Genomic DNA, 19052 nt, shown 5'->3' on the forward strand with positions numbered 1-19052 from the left:
GGACTTTTTCGTACCATAACTAAACCAATCAATTCTTAGTTGAGGTACTCAAATATATCATACTGCCTTGAACCAATCAATTCTCAAGGACTTCTATTCTATTAATAATGTTGTCTGGCCAAGGTGCGAACCAATCAGTTCTCGCCCTTGGACCTGTAAATAAACAAAACTTCTGTAGTTTACATTATTATTATTTATACATCATTATTGGAAGGCTATCTAAATCTAAAACATGTGTTAATACAATATTACAAATAAACTTCACTCTATAAGTAGCTTGTATCACTCCCAGACTTAGTCTCGTCGTTATTGACTGAGAGTGCAGCAATATGTATCCAAGATCGCATACGATCCGCAGCGACAGTGGTCCTACGCTTCTTTTTCATTACCTCAAAACCGGGACTAGAGGTGATCCGATAACGATCTTTTCCTAACGCCTTCACTACTTTATAAGGTAACATATTTCTTAACGAAACGAGTCATCTTCATAAAACAATAATTATTCTTTATTCTTTCTAAAGTCTTCCCGAGTCCTAAATGACCCATTTCGTCGTGACACATCCTACACGACTGCCAGCGGGCTGATAACTATTACTACCTTGTGATCGTTGTAACAAAATGCTCCCTACTCCGGTTTTACTCGCGTCCATATGGAGCTCTAGATCAGCATAAGGATCATAAATAACTAATACTGGCCCATTAACATCGGCTTATCTAGCACTGACATTGTCAATTTCCAGATCAAGAGCAATACTATCCGGGGACTGCACTAAATCATTACCAAAACCCTTCATAGTTGTTAGCACATTGTCATGCACGCCAACTATCTTCTTTGCAGTGGAATTGTTTATCAAGGTGATCCCGCTTACAAAATCTACAAAAACTTCAAAGACAAAACCCTTGACCCTAATTTGTTTGGTAAATTTTGAATTTGATTAGAAGTTGAAATGCACATGGTTTTCTTAAGAGTCTGGAGTCTTAACATTCCCTGCTTTACTGAAACAATTTTCGGCCTTATGTCCTATTTTATTGCATGTATTGCACTTAACCAGAGGTCTTGGACACTGAAGATAGGGATGTCCCCTTTCTTTACAATTAAAACAAAAGACACTTTGATTAGAGACCTTTTTTTCGTTTGTCTCCAAACTGTGGCCACTGGTGGCATCCGTATTTTCTAACAGATTCCTATTCTTACAATTGGAAGGTTGATGCAAAGTAATAGAATCCCTGTTACTCATCAAAAATTGCAATAGCTGTTCGGGCTGAGAACAGCGCACTGCCAACGCGCTAGATTTTATGGTTCTATCACTGATTCCATGAATGATACAATCGACAGCGCCTTTGCCAGCAATATCACACATATTCAATAACGCCAGTTTCTCGTAATAATATGTCTCGATAGGTTCATTAAATTTACTCTTCCGTTTCAGCATATCCTCCAAGTATTGGCCATAATTATGTTCGTGAGGAAAAGCGGTTGTTAATTTTTCCTGCCATTCCTGCCAACTGAACATAATTGTATCTAAACTTTCAAACCAAATTTTAGCCAATCCTTGAAGTTTTTGCAACGAGAAGTGAATAGTAGTCCTATCGTCCCAACCATACACAGAAGCACATTCATTAACCTTCTTTAACCATATGTCTATTCGTTGATTCGTAACAGAAGGATCAAAATTTGGCAGAATATTCTTGTGGTCTATATTTTTTGTTAACTGCGCATTCTGTGGTGTAGGTTGTGAATCTAGGCCTTGTTTTATAGATTTAATAATTTTCACAACATCATTAGTAGAATAAGAAGGGCTACGTGACCTGGTACGTTTCACATGGTGTCCTCGTTCTGATCCCCGATGTTGCTTTGTTCGGGCGCGGCAAGTCTCGGACCTAGCGTTGCTCAGCCGACGAGCAGATCCTTCACGTTCCCGCAGCATATCTCGGTCCCTTTGTAGTTCAAGCTCGAGCCGCTTAATCCGTTTTCTTTCGAGTTCCAGTTCTTTTGCACGACCCCGCTCGTTTCGACTGCGACTGCGCGTGCGAGAGAGACTGGGACCGGTTTCACTTCGGCGGCAAGTACGGCTACGCGAAGGAGTTTCCAATCTCCGCTTTTCACTCTCTTTATCCATGTTCTGGAACTCGGGCAAAAATAAATGTTAATTTAAAAGAAATATATTTGATTTGCAAAAACTGTCACAGAATATAACATCATAGGATACCTACATTATATTTTATTAACACAAGTAGGTAACCAAAACATATAATGTATTATAGACGTTGACGTATATTATACAGACAGAACGTCCATATAAACTATTTGTTCAAAATTTGAACTAAAATGGCAATCAAAACGTCACTGTCATAATCTATTTATTCACTTAAACAACAAATGATTTTACTTATTTCACAAATATTTCTTTTATTCACATATATATCCATGGTTGTACATATATTACTTACGTGGAGCGATCCCACTTCTGATATGTAGTAAGCAGTCCAACCGTTCCAAATAATGAAACCACACCAGCACTATTAATAGGTATTTAATTATATTGAACTCATATATTTTAACATAAATTGCCAATCTGGCTTAGAGACAAACTTGATACTTAAACTATTTCAACATAACGACCATTCCTTTTCGCATTCAGACGGCGGAATCCCTCTCGCCATTCTTTTTTCGTTTTATATATTTTTTAAAAAAATGACAACTTGTAACTGCCATCACTCTGATCGTTATTCCTTTATGCTGCTGTGCTGCCAGAGTATTAAAGGTTGATAGCTCAATTAACGAATCTATATGAATAACGATCAGAGTGTTGGGGTTTATAAACTGAATATAATAATTTATTAACTCTGTATTTGATTTTCTTTCAAAACCTTACAAACGTAACCACTAAAAACTCCATTATTACTAAAATAAGTTTATCTAAAGTATTGATTAATTACAAAACGTTCAGAGACTACAAGAAGCGGCGATAGCCTACCTAGTTGTGGAACGGACTGGCGAGACGAATGTTCGCAGGTTCAAAAGGCAAGGGCACACCTCTGATCTTTCTAGAATCATGAGTGTATTCGTTGTGAATTATCGCTTGCTTTAACGCTGAAGGAGACGTCGAGAAGAAACCAGCATACCTGAGGAATTTTAAGGGTCTGTGAAGCCTACTTATCTGCAATAGACCAGCATGGTGGAGTAAGGCCTAATCCCTCTCAGTAGTAGAGGAGGCTCATGCCAATCAGTAGGACAGTATACAGGGTCATTTTGACATTGCGTTACTAAATGAAATCATATACTCGTCTTCGCCTTTGCTGCCATTGGGCCAAAAATTATCTACTTATAAAGAATATTTTCACCAAAAATCCTGGTTTTAGTTGTCACATTTTTTTAACATTTTGCTGTTTAATACAAATATGGCGTATACGTGAGTATATTTCTGACTGAAAGTATGGTGTTGCCACTGCGAAGAATTCTCTTAGAATAGTAGTAGTAGCATTAAAGTGCGTAAAATTAAAATTACTTTTGTATTCATATTTATTTTCTTTGAAACTTACACTTTTTTATTTTACGTATACGGCTCAAGTAACTTATTGTTAAATGTTATTTCCAAGTAGATAAGGTTGTGGTTTAATTTAGTAACGCAATGTCAAAATGATCATAATAGATGGCTGATATTATTATTAATATTATTCAAAGGTTATGGCCTAAGAATACTGGCAACGAGGCAACTTTAAAACAACCTTTGTCCGCGTCATGGGATTAACTAACTTGCTACTCGGAGCAGGTATGATGCAAGCTGTTATACACATTCCGGGGCCTGTAGCCAGATCCCGCGGGATAATACATACTCAAACACCGAGTTCACGAGCTTCAATTATGTAGAAGTGTAACTTCTGTTATTGCTAGAATTATAACTAACGTTAAACTTGTTCTATTTTATACCTAGCGATATACATAATCAATTTATATAAACCGTAATATATAGTAATTTACACTTTTGCAAATAACTTGGCTGAGAGTGGATATGTGATATCTACACATATAAGTATAACATAACAAAGTACTAAGTATACTATGTATGTATGTAAATAAAAAAATATAACATAATATATACTCAGGGTTCAATTGAAATTAGTACTAAAACCTAAAAACATTAAGACTACCGTACAATACTTTGTATTAGTAAAGTTGCGCTATACTCATGCTCGACATTCAAGCTCCTCCAACCTCTATTCTTGTACTTACACGATATTCACGCACAACCCCCTCCTCTCCCGCCGCCCCTGTCCTTTCGCCCCCTTATTACCAACCATACCTGCACTCGTAGCAAAAGAAACTCATTAAAACTTTTTTCTGTAAGACACGAGACCGCAGTCAGGTTCGTGACATCATCGCGAATAAAACTTTATCAATTTTAAACTTAATGAATTGGGAATTGATGTTTTTAATGAGAAGTGGATTATAAAAATACAATATAAATGCAGGGATGTGTTTTAAATTCAATAAAAAGATAACGGTGTCTTTGCATATCGACTACTCTTTGTTCAGTGAGAACTAATTCTGGTCCTTAGTATAGGATAATTAATAATATAAATTATATTATTAATCTTATAGGGTTAGCAAACCAATGGCACACGTAGTATCACGCCATAAAATAAATGAATATATGCCAAGCTATAGGTATAGCTATAGTTGTGACATTCGTGACAAAAAATGTTAAGAAAGGAGCTCTCAAACATCCAATGTCGGCCTTGAATGGTACGTTGAAGCCACATCATTATTATATTTTTTCATAATTTGAAGTTCGGCATGTCTGGTTTAGGTTATTTGCCCATTCTTCAATCTCATTACGACTTTAGCAAAACAGGTAGGTAATAATTCAGATTCATATCTAATATTTAAATAAGTATGCCATTCGGAATTAACGTAAAATTTAGTGTCTAACGGCACATTTAAACACTAATGTGGCCTGAATTATCAGTTTAATCCAATAGTTAACTAAGCATTTATTCTTAAGATAAAAAATGCCAAGTAATAAACGGTATTAATGCTAAACTTTTTTCTCCATTAATGTTCTTACGCTAAGAAAACTGAATGCAAATTCATACCTGGAAACTTAATAAATTCAGTCATTAAGAAAATTATGCTACTGCGCCACTAATTACATGAAATCATTCCATTAAATATTTAACTGGGCTATTTAACTGTTTTGCTAGTTTTCCGTAGTATAATAGCACGCCATTTTTTTATGTTTCAATTTAACCTCCTTAATAACTCAAGTATAAATGTTTCAATTCAGTATATATTCTGAAACTTTTGCTGTTTCAGACTGCAGATGTCAGGACGATATGTAATAAATCTTTGTTCTTTCCCTCTTCCTATTTTTTATCTTTGACGAATCACGTGAGAAAGTAATATGCAAACATTAACTTATTCTGCGAAAAATAATACGCATGATTCTTAACATCAATAACTTATTTACATTTGAAACAATACACTTCGTAGCCAGTTTTAAAACACGTAATTTTTTTTGTTAACATTTGTACAATGCAATCAGCTTTGCAACTCCGACTTCGTAACGCATCTTCATTTATACCAGTAGAATTGACAAGAACACCTCATCCGTGCACCTCTGGATACGTAATCCAGATTTTGCGCCACACGCCACGGCAAATTATTATCCGTTGATCTATAGTGCCATTGTTCTGTTACGTTATAATTTCTATTGTTGTAGACTAGACTGCCTACTTATGACTGACTTTTTTATTAATATCAAACGTAGTTGTGCGGAAAGCTAATTTGTTTACGTATGTAAAAACGGATGAAGTACAATATTGTACCAGGATACAGCCATAAAGGATCCGATCATGATGCCAATAAATAAATTCCACTATATTTTTTAATCCGACACAAATTGATGTACAAAAGAGGAACCAATTAGATTTCGTAATATCCAATAACAGAAACGGATATTTATGAAATGTTTATTGCAGAACGCGAACGTCCTTTATGTTTGGTTAACTGTATCAAAGCACTTCCAACCGGAGTCATAAATGCACGAAGATGTATTCGCTTGAAGTTTTGTTATTTGTTTTAATAATTTCCTGGAGCAACGGAGTAGACTTTGATAGGTTCAGTGGAAAAAAAGTGGACGTCGCACAGTCAAAGGAATTGCGATCAAAGAACGCCACAGAGTGAGTTTTATTTCTAGCAATGAAGCGGTGTATTGATATTTTTATTTTACAAGCACTGTAACGGACTGGTAACCTAAGCTTTTCTTATCTACAGCTATTTGTAATTAAATGTATCTGAAATAAAGACTTGGATCTTTCTATGGTTTTATCTTTCTCACATATTTACCATTTGTAATACGAAATCTTTAAACAGCTGGTCTTAAAACGAGGATAATTTTAAACAGGGTTTATTATTATATCTATATAGATTATAATATCTATATACGGCAGCACAGTCTGCGTGAAAATTTTGTTTTGGAATAAATATCTCACTACTTTCTGGGGTAAAAATAACCGGTATACATTCACGTTTTATACAAATTCATTTGTGCCATATTTTATTAAAATTCATGCAATAGTTTTGGCTAATAAACAACCAATCATCCTCTCAAGTTTAATATAAGTAGGATATGAAACGTCCAGCCAGAAACTGTTGAATTAAATGCAATTTTGTCGACTAAAGTTAGTATAAAACCGTTCACAGGCGATGTTCCTTTGAAATAAAGCCATGCACACCACACGAAGGCAGCAGAATAGACGGGACGTGTAACAATTACAAAGAGCCCGCAAAAGGAGCTGCTAAAGGAGCATATCTGAGGCTGCTCAAACCCGATTATGCTAACAGTGAGAAATGCAAAACGTTTTCTTTATTTGTAATTACTGAATTATATGAAAGCATTCTCCATAAGACTTGGCATTAAAGGATGTATTTCGCAATGTTTGCTATAATTTTGTTTCATAAAGTAATAAGTGATTAATTATTTAAAATCTCAAACTTTATTTCAAGACTAGCTTCCGCTCGCAGCTTCGCCCGCGTGGATTTCGGACTTCAAAAATGGAGCCGGTCGTGAACGTTCGAGAATGTTCGTTTTACGAAGCTACTCGCTAGGTGATTCGCTAGCCTCTAGGTGCCAAGCAAGCCGCCTGCCTGTGCGTTCGCGACCTTATATATATACAAAAATAATCCTTATAGAATGATTCAGTATTCACGCATGATGGCTTATTATTAGCGTATTTCATGTATAACTTTGGTGTTTCTATACCGATTTCTATGATTCTTTTTATGGAATATTTAATAATGTTAACTTTTATAATTAGGGATGACTGAGAGTGTTATAAACGTAAGAGTAGACAAATATAATGAGAATGCTTCGAACTGCTAAGCTATCGGGAGTTACACGTGTTATTGTGAGTCAACCATAAAAGATAGACATATGCTGTGGTGGGATATTTTTACATAATTTTAAGGAGAACATTTCCGTCATACATGATTTCTGTGTAGCTTTAACCATTAAGCTTGCACACGCGACGGAAGCTTAAAAATGGAGTAACTTCTCCCGTTTTCCCAACATTTCCCTTCACTGCTCTGCTCCTATTAATTGTAGCGTGATGAAAAGTATACTATAACCAGCACAGGAGTATGACAAATAATTGTACCAAGTTTCGTTAAAATCCGTCGAGTAGTTTTTGTTTCTATAACGGTTATACAGACAGACAGACAGACAGGCAAAAATTTTACTAATTGCATTTTTGGCATCAGTATCGATCCCTAATCACCCCCTGATAGTTATTTTGGAAATATATTTCATGTACAGAATTGACCTCTCAACAGATTTATTATAAGTATAGATAGATTAACCATTAAGTATTTATTAGAAATATTTAAATATTCTGGAATATGAATATGAAACACAGTTTCATGAAGGAAACAAATAATCGAAATATTTCTACAGAACGCCATATTCGCAAAAACAAAAATGGCGAGGAGCTACCGTCAGCCAGAAAGGTTAGGACGGAATTGGAGACCACAGGTCGTGTTGAAGACCGCTACATGTTCAACATAGCAACATATCATATGCTGGAGTTTATCCAAAGAGATATAAGTTTGTTAAATGGACCACGTAAGTCATATTCTAACTATTTAGACACTTCACAACTCACGCCACAAAAAAAAAACCAAAAAACCATTAAAATGAAAAAAAAAGAATTATTTAATCCAATTATAAATTAGTAACCGTTAAATATTTTTGAGTGAATATCAGAAATTCAAAAATGGTACCATTCGCTGATTACGATAACTCAATTTCTCTTTCCATTGTTTTAATCGCTTTGTTGACAGGATTATTTCAAAACTGTTCTTTGTTTCTTAAATGTCCTTCATTTCAGTTGATTACCTACGCAAGAGACAGTACTGCTGCAAGCCGGCAGGTGAGGCGGATCCCCGCTGCATCCCTATCCGTGTGCCAGACAACGACCCGTATCTCAAAGTGACGGATATACGCTGTCTAAATTTCTCACGCGCGGAAACTTTCCAAGACATGGGCTGTACACCAGACACAATACATCCCGAACAGGTGAGACTCCTTTCAACTTCATAAGTATTTCTAACATTAAAGTTACTTTTCTTATTGTTGGATTCCACACGGGTCGAGGAGTGTGAGTACAATAAAATTAGAAATAATGAAGTATTGTGCGAGATTTCTATATAGTCACCATTGTAGGTATTTCTATATGACTTTCTCTAAATTGATTTGTCAATATAATATACCAGTTTTAAAATATGATGGAGATGTACTTAAATTAGCTAGTCTTAATTTAAGTAGTTAATAAATTGCAATACATATTTATTTTACCTATTATAAGTATTAAAATGTTGCTTTTTGCGCGCATTGAATGCCACGCGCCTTTGTAATTTTGAACTGTATTCCTAATATGGAGAGTCATAGTAGTTTCTATGCCGTCCTTCAAGACACGAAACGTTATCAGGTCATTCAAAAATAAAATTATTTCATGGTTGATATTCCACCGATGCGCATGAAGCGTTTTGGTTGTTGTTATCATGCGCAACTAAAGTATTGGCACTCTTTGCTAGAGTCCATATGTCCGAATAATTATTATATATAGGTATATATATAGGTATTATCTTCAAGCCACGAGTGAATAGGTATCTTCTAGGCAAGCGTTTCATCGTAGACCCATCACTTATCATCAGGTGATAGTGTTCAAACGAAAAAATTTATGTACCTAGTAAAAAAAAATCATATGTCACGTGCGAACACGATCGAACTTCAACGTTCCGTTTAACACGCGTGTTCTGATATTAAAATATTCAGAGGGAGTCAAATCGTGACTTTATCCTCATAGAGACGACCGTGGAATACTAATCCAGATCGACAAGCATACCACGAGAGAAGTAACCTTGGCCGGAATATTTTCTCACACAAAGGAAAGTACGTTAAAAAATCATAATCCAAAGTTTTTATCAGTTCATGTGATACTTATGTAAAAGCATATTCGATTGATAAGTCCTCTTGTTCGACAAATAAAATGACAGATAAAACTAATTCTGACATGTAATAAAAATTATTTTAACAACAAATTAAACCGCCTTCAAAAACCACTCAAAACCAAAAAATAATTTCACATAACAAGTATATATTGGATACCAATTTTGGAGTCGGTGCCTAATTAAAATTGCTAGTTAGCTATATTTGTTGCATAGTCCATCTATGAGCTAAATTTCTTTCAAATCAATGGGGAAGAATTTGGGTAGTGTACAGTTCACAAATTTAAATATTTCCTTAATAGCTTCCATTTGCTGTCCTGCGGCGATGTGTTTATCTCCGGTGACGATCTGACTTGCTGACTTTGTACGCTGGCAGCACATTGTTTTCGTATATTCGTTAATGTATTTATCTAGCTTAACTAGCAATTTTAATTAGGCACCGACTCCAAAATTGGTATCCAATATATACTTGTTATGTGAAATTATTTTTTGGTTTTGAGTGGTTTTTGAAGGCGGTTTAATTTTTTGTTAAAATTATTTTTATTTTTGCTTTTTGTGTTAGTAAAAATAGACCGTCTCAATGGCATATTTGTGTTTCGCTCACGATACGACTATCGCGCTGAGGAGTTACACCTCTGAGTACCACTGAAAAAGGGAAAAGATGTGATGCTATATATATCTATGTAAGAAGTAGATTCAAGCAAACCTAACGCAAAAAAACACAACTGATATTATTTGGCTCGCAGTACGACTATCGCGCTGAAATGTTACACCTGTGCCTACCGCTGGAAAGGGGGAAAGGTGTGATGCTATATATATGTATGTAAGAAGTAGATTCAAGCAAACCTAACGCAAAAACACAACTGATATGTTTCACACACAGTACGACTATCGCGATGGAATGTTACGCCTCTGCCTACCCCTGACACGGAGAAAAGATGTTATGCTATATGTATAAGTATGTGAGAAGTACAGTCAACCAGAGTCAATGCAAATACATTACTAAATACGTCACAGGAAAGCTAAATTCGCGATTTCGCTTTCTTAGACGACATAATTATTCTAGTTTTTTTTATTTTAAAACCAAACTACCGAAGCGATGTTGAAAAAAAATTTATGGGACCAATCTGGAGAGAAATTCTTTCGAATAAAAAAAGAATTTTCCAAATCGGTTCATAAATAAGCGAGTTCTGTAACAAACATACAAAAAAAATAAAAAAAAAATTCACGTCGAATTGATAACCTCCTCCTTTTTTTTTTAAGTCGGTTAAAAAGAATCCGAGTTCTATTGGAAGAAAATTGTACCTGAATTTCGCCAACTGAATATATTTAAGACGCAAAAAAATGGTTTTCTTTACAAATAAATTAACAAATTTATGGAAACAAAAATATGCTTCGTATTAACGTACAAAACTTAAAACAATCCGCTCGTAATATGTGGCATTTCATTACAAAATTCCAGGTATTCTAGCGAATAAATCAATACTAATGTTTATTCATCCCTGTAGAGATGTCTCAAAGTCACAACTGCGCGTATCGCTTCATTGCATATGTTGCAGAGGGACTTATAGATCAGACAATTTCAGTATTTATGGGTTAATATGACAGACCGAATTTGTATTAATCCTCCATTTTCATCGTATAAAAAATTATTATTAAGTTCGCTCGTTTCGGTAAGTGACACTAATTTATAATTTTATTTTATTGAACCGCTATAATATCTTAATTTGCTTCTCTATTTATTTTTATTTTATTTTATTAAAGTGGGATTAAGTACATAAATATCAGGTATAATTGTACAACTAACTACATTATCCCCAGTTTATTATTACTCGTTGGATTTATAATATAAATTACAATTTTGTGAGTGCTATATTAATACTCAATTAAAAAATAAACTCAATTATAAATTGAAAACCGCATTAATGTCAATAGATATCCATCAATTATTGTATTCTGACAAAGGCACTTCCAAGAGCTATTATTTATTTACACTGGTCCTTTCCGAAATAGTATTTAATGGTATCTTGAACAACTACTTACATGACTAGGAAATTCTTCAAAATACAGATTCGGAGTTTCTAGCCGCACACACGCTTGATTAAAGTTAAGCCGAGTGAATAAACTAGATACGTCTGAAGCATATTTATGTTGTTACACATTTTATATCATACTTACCTTCCTAGTTGTACTTTAGTTCATGAAATATTCGAGCTGCAATATAAGGTATGCGCTTATGTTAAAGAATATGAAAAGTGGGGAGACTCTGTATATATATTCGTGTATAAAACGAAGGACGCCTTTGTCGCCGGAGGGAAAGACAGGTGCAACCAGAGCACCCACTCTGCCAGACTCCAGATAGATAAAGGGCAAACCCAATAACCACTGGCGTTCCTAGGGGTGGTGGTAAGAGTGGGCGATGCCTACCATAGAAACGTCTTTGCTTACCCTAGAAAAAGCCTTGCACTTACAGCGACAACGCGTGGTGCGGGCCTTGCATTGCATTCAGTTATCTTTTTTTACTGCCTCCAGCTGCCCCACTAGACAAAAGTCGGAGTAACGTCAAAGCCCAAAGTAAATAAATACTTACCTAACTAACCTAACCCGGGATTTGAAGCCAGGACCCCCCAAAACAGTATCGTACGGTGCATCCAATTCCACTACGCCAACAGTCTTTGTATAAGCGAACCATAATTGATAGACTGTCGGCTCTTCAGTTATTGCTTAGTATTTATACAACGATAATAATAATAAATAAAACTAACAGAGGGACGTAATATAAAATGGCATTTTCTTCTAGATTAACTATCAAACTCCTCTAATTGACTTATCAACAATATACGGAGTAGACAACAAAACCGCCGCATCCATTCGTAAAGGAAAACACGGATTTATTACTTTGGAAAGGAGAGGAGAGCGTCACGTACCGCCAGCTAATATGACAATAATTAACATAACGATAAGCGACATACCTATCGCTATTAATATTTCAGAAGATGTATGTATACAAAATTTGCGAAATGAATCGCGGTGCTACGAATTTGGTGAGTTAACTATAGTATTTTGTCTATATTAGAGTAACCATATACTCGTCTTTACCTTTGCTGATATTGCCCCAAAAATCATCCATGAATAATGAATATTTTCACCAAACGTCCCAGTATTTTTTTTTTTTCAAGTTTTAGTTTAGTGCGAATGTGGCGTGTTCGTGAGTGTATTTTTGATTGAAAGTGTGATTTTTCTGCTGCGATTAATTATCTTAGTGGCATTATTAATATAAATTACAATTTTGAGAGTGCTATATTAATATATTTATTTTGTTCGAAACTTACACTTTTTTACGGGTAGAGTAACTTATTGTAAAGCGATTCATAAAGATAAGTACGTAGTTTTATTTAGTAACTCAATATAAAATTGAAACTCTATAATACGTTTGAAATCATCGTTTTATGAAAGTTTCCTATAAAATAAATCTGTATACCTCTAAATACAAATATGTACATAAATATAAATACGATCCCATGAAAACCAACTATGAAATCGATATGCTAATTGTGTCAAAGGATACCCTTAATATAATGAAGCCAGCACTGAGATTCAACCACAAGTAGACTAAAGCATAGCATAATATATTACTACTGTTGTAGCCAAAAATGTATACAAATCCAAATGACGTTATTCCATATTCAAGGTTTTCCTGAAGCTGGCAACTTCAACTTGCGTACAACGACCCTTGGAATATTCTTTATAAGAGAACACAATCGACTGGCAAAAATACTCCACGAGATCAACCCGTGTTGGAAAGATGACAGGCTATTTAAAATTGCGCGACAGATCAATATAGCAACAGCTTCCAATATATTCATGTATGAACTTCTACCCGCGTTATTGGGTAAGTAAAATGTCACATCAAACTGATATTACAGACGGAATAAGGGTTTGTTTTATTGGAACTACTTCTATATTGATATGTACCTACTATAAACTAAATGGTATTTCTTTCGAATCCATAGAATATTAAACATTATTTGGAGTCAGTTAGTTTTTACTCTATCAGCAACTCGGAAAGCAGTTTTTAGAAGAGAAGAACAGGCAAGGTACTCTAGTGTTGCTGTTTATAGAGTTAGTAAGATAATGATACTAAAAAAATATATTTGTATATTAGACACTACATTAATTCTTAGATATCTAGATTTGACAAAAAAATATATAAGCGTTTGCACCCAATATAGCATTTATTTATTTTTATTTTACTTCGTTATACCCTTTTAATCTCGGCCACATCAGCAATGGTCAACACAAAAAAAAATCCATTTAAACTTACTAGTAGTTTATTTGTGTCTAGGCGTCTGATTATATTTATGTATATCCTTATAGGCTATAAGAACATGGTGAACTACGGTCTGATATCTGAACATGTGGAACACGTGTCTGCATACGATGAGGATGCAGTGCCCCTCGTATACGCGGAGTATGAAATTGCCGTTAGATTCTTCCATACTATGTTAGACGGCAGGATAAAGTAAGAGTTGGAATACTTTTATGGCAATAATAATAATAATAATATCAGCCCTGTATTATATACTTGCCCACTGCTGAGCACGGGCCTCCTCTACTACTGAGAGGGATTAGGCCTTAGTTCACCACGCTGGCCTAGTGCGGATTGGTAGACTTCACACGCCCTCGAAATTCCTATAGAGAACTTCTCAAGTGCAGGTTTCCTCACGATGTTTTCCTTCACCGTTAAAGCGAGCGATAATTCACAAAGAATTTTATGGCAATGTTTCATGATAAAAATACTTCGTTGATCATTTTGTTGCGGACTAAACCTTTCTCCCAAAATATTTATAGAGGTCAATATTTACAAAAATACCAGTTTATAAAGTTTTTCTGTAATTGTATCAAATAATGTATAGCAGATTTTACTGCTATCAAATCCACCTATATAATATCATGGAGAATAACTGTTGATATTGCATAAATCAAAATGCATATACTCGCCTTTTGTCCTCGAAGGGACAGGCAGAGGTTCAACTAATCTACCCACATTTCGCAGTGTGTATTCCATGATGTAATAGGAGGCTTATTTCCATATCGGGAACAAATAAATAAAAATTTACGGACTTTTTACTCTCAAGAAGTATTATAATAAATGTATTTATAATCTTAGAAGATACAACGAAAAACATCACTACATCGGAGACTTTTCTGTAAGTGAAACTCTATACAGACAAGATCTGATTGAACAAAATAAGTATTTCGAAGAAATAAACCGTGGCACGTTCGACCAGAGCGCTTCTAAAATTGATGACATTTTGGACCCTGAGGCAAGTTACTTGTTTAGATTGTTAACTTTGAAACAAGATCTATATAAATTTTGTGACAGTTATATCAATTACACATTGTTAGGGATGTAATAAAGAATAATAATAAATCTTTATTCTTTTTAACCGACGAAATGAACGGAGGAGGTTCTCAATTCGACACGTATATATATTTTATGTTAGACCACGCATAACTTTTTACAGAATAGATCAATTTTGATAATTTATTTTTTAATGGATAAGGTATACTCCGAAGTTAGCCCCATACATGAACAAAAAATCTAATAACAAGAATATACAACTTACAGAAATAAACTAATTATGGTACTGTGCTTAACCATGACATTATATAATTACCGGTTGAAATAAATAAATAACAATGAGTTAACCTCTAAACCTCTTTCGACTTATATACGTGTATAACATGTTGAAGTTATAAAATAATGTTATTTGAATTTATAACTATTATTGTAACTTAGCTATTTTCATTGATCCATTCGTATCCATACTAAACAAGATTATCATGGCTTTGTATCAATATATCTTGTTAATTTAACAGGTTTCAGAGAACTACTACGGCAACCTCCAACAAGCTCACGATATAGGCGCAATAGATATCCAGAGAGGCAGGGATTTGGGTCTCCGCGGATACAACGACTACAGACATTTATGTGGTTTGAAGCCTGCTAAAAAATTCAAAGATTTCTTAGACGTGATGGATTTTGAGGTACCAATTTTTATTATTGTTATCCTAATTTTATATTTAGTCTGATGTCAATAACGTAGCCAAGAAATAGTCCACTATAGAGTTTTTTTTTTCAACGATTGTCGGCATTATGCTATTATTATAATTTGTAGCGAAATATAGTAAACTCATAACAAACCTCTTCTATAATAATTTTTAACAAAGTCTCCGGTTTAGGTATACTTTAACTACAAAATAATATAGCTATACTTTCAAACCTGAAAACATTCAAAATACATAATACTGTAATATTACAGAAAGTGGAGGCACTCAAGAAGTTATACAACGACACGGATGACGTGGATTTGTTAGCTGGTATTCTGAGTGAGAATAGTATGCAAGGAACTTACGTAGGACCTACGCTATTCTGCATTATGGCGAAGCAACTGCAGCTATTCAGATTCTCAGATAGGTTTTGGTACGAGCGAGGAGATCAACTGCACAGTCTGACGTTATGTAAGTTAATAGCGTTAAGATTCATTTTTCAATGATTTGTGTTAGTCTTAAATATTGATGAACGGACTACTTATTTACTTAAAAGGTATCATTTGAAATGTACCTTTAGTCTGAGTTTGCTGGTGGTAGGATATATTTTATATCCGCCCAGATAGCGACCACCGCACACAAGGTGTTAAAACCCGCCATAGTGGCCCGCGTGTGTCGCGTTCCGGGATCAGCCTGTGTATCTTCGGTTCCAACAGGCCGGCATAATTGTGTCGACTGTTGAGGGGCAATCATTTTTCGTCAGTCGACATCTTTAGGATCCCACGCCAGGTTCAGTGGGGTCACTTTGCCATTCATGTATAAAAAATAGTACAATTTTAATGAATTAAAATATATTGTTACGCGCCGCTATCCTAGCCGATGACATCGGGCGTTTCCGGAAGTATTCGGCTGCGCGGGCAGGCTGGCAGAAGAGAAGATATGTCACGCGGCGACTATTCTATTATTATTCTCTCTGGCTGGACGTTGTCAAAAGAATGTTTAAAATTGTATGCTGTAATTATTTTGCTAATATAATGTTTACTGTAAAAAGAGCGTTTTACAATATATTTTTATAAATATTTACAATCCGATAAAAACGCATAAACAAAAACAACTAAAAAAATTAGAGCAACCTGTTAAAAATACAAAGAGCCAAAAAATATGATTTTCGAGAACGATAATACATAGTATTCCATATTACAAATTTGGTACAGATATTTTTAAAACTACAATTTTGAACTTTTATTCATAATAAAAAGTTAAACAGAATCATTTAAAAATACGCCCGTCGGACATTAACTATATTAAAAATGATTTATTTATCGCCAATACAGATCAATATAAAACGTTACATAAGTAAAACGGTTAAAATAAAATACTCCAAAACTTTACAATATCCATTCATAAGCAACAGTTTCGTTGCATAGTTGGGAGGGTAGTCGGACCGGCGATCCATTTAGGGGAATCAAAATATATAAAAAAAATTGTTTACCTTTTTCGCATGTAGCAGTGACTAGAGGCGTCGCGCGTGACATTTATTTCTTAATGACCTTTAAACCCACGCTACACTGATAGTTAATTATATAAGTTGTTACTAAATCATCAGTTTTTCGTTTGTTAAATTATTTTTGCAGCCCAACTGCACGAGGTCAGGAAAACGAACATGGCCCGATTCGCTTGCGACAATGCTGAAGGGATCAAGTTTATTCAACCACAGGCATTCCTTAACGTAAAACCTGGGTGAGATTTGTTGTTATATATGAAAATATTGTGTAAAGAATGGTTTTATTAATGAAAAATTGTTGATTGTAGAATATTTGAATCTGCCCAGATAGCGACAACCGCACGCAAAATGCAAAACCTGCCTTATTGTCCACGTAAATGTGTCGTGTACTATGTATAGCCGGTTCCAAACAGGCCGGAATAGTTCTGTCGACTGGCGAGAGTTAATCATCGCTCGTCAGCAATTCTGTAAACTACTTTACTTACAATTAGGTCCAATGTGGTCACTTAGTTGAAAACGTATAAAAATCCTACATGGTAACTGGTAAGAGTCGTGTACTTCTGAGAATTTTCAAATATTCTCGATGCTAATGTTTCTAAAGAGTCTTAATATTATTTTTCGGGACCCTAAAAGAAACAAAAATTTATGTAATGTTATCACACAAATTTACTTGTGATTTCAAGCAATAAGGGCCCGTTCACAAGTTTTAAGTAAATTTTGATAGTTATCGTATTAAAAAACGAATGAAGATAGTACTAGTTTATTATTTGGATATAGATTAGAGTGACTTATGTATTTGGACGACTTATATATTTATGTGACGAATAGCATTTCAAATAGGGTCAAATTATCTATACCCATAACATATAATAGGTAGGTATTTTCGAATTATGCCATTAAAATTAAGTCATGCGTAGGAAAAAACATATATAATATATTGAATGATTTATATATCTTAAATCAGGTACCTTAATTAACATTACGCATGACTAGACTGAGACCTTTATGTATTTATATCTATATTCAGGAATATGCCAGTTCCTGCACACATATTCACAGCCCGGATTTTTCAAAATGGCGCTGATGACACACGGCTGCTTCAAACGATAATAACATAAGTATAGTCATGAAGCAACGCACGTGCCTATCGGATATAAAAACTCTAAGGAACCATCGGTAGATTTCTCTTTATTCTTCGATGATTTATTGTCCAGCAAGCCTGATTTAATGTGAACGAGGAAATGGATGGTAATTACAAGTTGTAATTTTGTAATCAATTAGTGAGATACAGATAAAATCAATTAATCATGTCAACTGATATCTTTGAATCGAAACCGAGATTAGTCAATTTATATTTAAGGATGTCAAACTATTGTGATTAATCCATTTACGCTAGATGTATCCGTAGATAGCAATCGAGATCGTATGATAAAATCATTAATGCAGTACCTAATATTTTTTAATAAAGTTATATTATACTTGAAGAACATTGCTTTATCATTGAGTCAAAACGAACAATTTTTGTAACCCACCAACTTCTACAATTATCAAAATGTAAACAATAGTAATTGGAACTAGTGTAATTTGTATTATAGGTACTTAAAAATGCTTATTTATTGAGTCAAAACGAACAAGTTTTGTAACCCACCACCTTCTACAATCGTCAAAATATAAACAATACTAATGGGAACTAGTATAAATCCGTTTCAGACGTTTAAAGGAAAAACTATCTGTTGTGAAGAGCTCATTGCGCAAAGCAGATTTGCCGAGGATTTCCTTCGCTATAACAACGTTTTTCACCATAAACTTAGAACAGTTAATCAAACCTTGCACAACCTCTCTGGAATTTTACCCGGATAACTTTTGCTCAACTAATTTTGTGGTTGTGCGATTCCGTACAATAATGTATATTTTCCAAATCCTTGCCTAAAAATGCTCTGAGGTCCTGGGTTCAAATCCCGGGTCGGGCAAAACGATATTTTGATT

General features: G+C 34.6%; 3 protein-coding genes across 4 annotated transcripts; 2 read left to right on the forward strand and 1 right to left on the reverse strand.

Moving 5' to 3' along the window:
* Nucleotides 1–869: 869 nt before the first annotated feature.
* On the reverse strand, nucleotides 870–2656 carry LOC119190116. Of its 2 annotated transcripts, none has more exons than XM_037441184.1 (2): nucleotides 2452–2656; nucleotides 870–2123 (listed from the first exon to the last, which is right to left on the reverse strand). In XM_037441184.1, the coding sequence occupies exon 2, from the start codon at nucleotides 2118–2120 to the stop codon at nucleotides 963–965; it is 1158 nt and encodes a 385-aa protein (XP_037297081.1). In that variant the 5' UTR covers nucleotides 2121–2123; nucleotides 2452–2656; the 3' UTR covers nucleotides 870–962. The 2 variants fall into 2 exon arrangements, with proteins under 2 accessions (XP_037297081.1, XP_037297080.1); XM_037441183.1 differs by having other exon boundaries at nucleotides 2215–2656.
* Nucleotides 2657–3657: 1001 nt separating this feature from the next.
* On the forward strand, nucleotides 3658–13606 carry LOC119190117 (peroxidase-like). Its single transcript, XM_037441185.1, has 8 exons — nucleotides 3658–3773; nucleotides 5983–6183; nucleotides 6707–6846; nucleotides 7956–8123; nucleotides 8389–8576; nucleotides 12309–12552; nucleotides 13200–13400; nucleotides 13522–13606. The coding sequence occupies exons 2-8, from the start codon at nucleotides 6053–6055 to the stop codon at nucleotides 13527–13529; spliced, it is 1080 nt and encodes a 359-aa protein (XP_037297082.1). The 5' UTR covers nucleotides 3658–3773; nucleotides 5983–6052; the 3' UTR covers nucleotides 13530–13606.
* A 286-nt stretch (nucleotides 13607–13892) lies between these two features.
* LOC119190072 (peroxidase-like) lies at nucleotides 13893–17306 on the forward strand. Its single transcript, XM_037441119.1, has 5 exons — nucleotides 13893–14030; nucleotides 14679–14835; nucleotides 15392–15559; nucleotides 15835–16033; nucleotides 17197–17306. Exons 1-5 carry the CDS (start codon nucleotides 13897–13899, stop codon nucleotides 17304–17306), a joined length of 768 nt encoding a protein of 255 aa, XP_037297016.1. The 5' UTR covers nucleotides 13893–13896.
* The last annotated feature ends 1746 nt before the right edge of the window (nucleotides 17307–19052 follow it).

The sequence above is a fragment of the Manduca sexta genome, chromosome 21 (assembly GCF_014839805.1).
Source record: "Manduca sexta isolate Smith_Timp_Sample1 chromosome 21, JHU_Msex_v1.0, whole genome shotgun sequence".
Classification (NCBI taxonomy): domain Eukaryota; kingdom Metazoa; phylum Arthropoda; class Insecta; order Lepidoptera; family Sphingidae; genus Manduca; species Manduca sexta.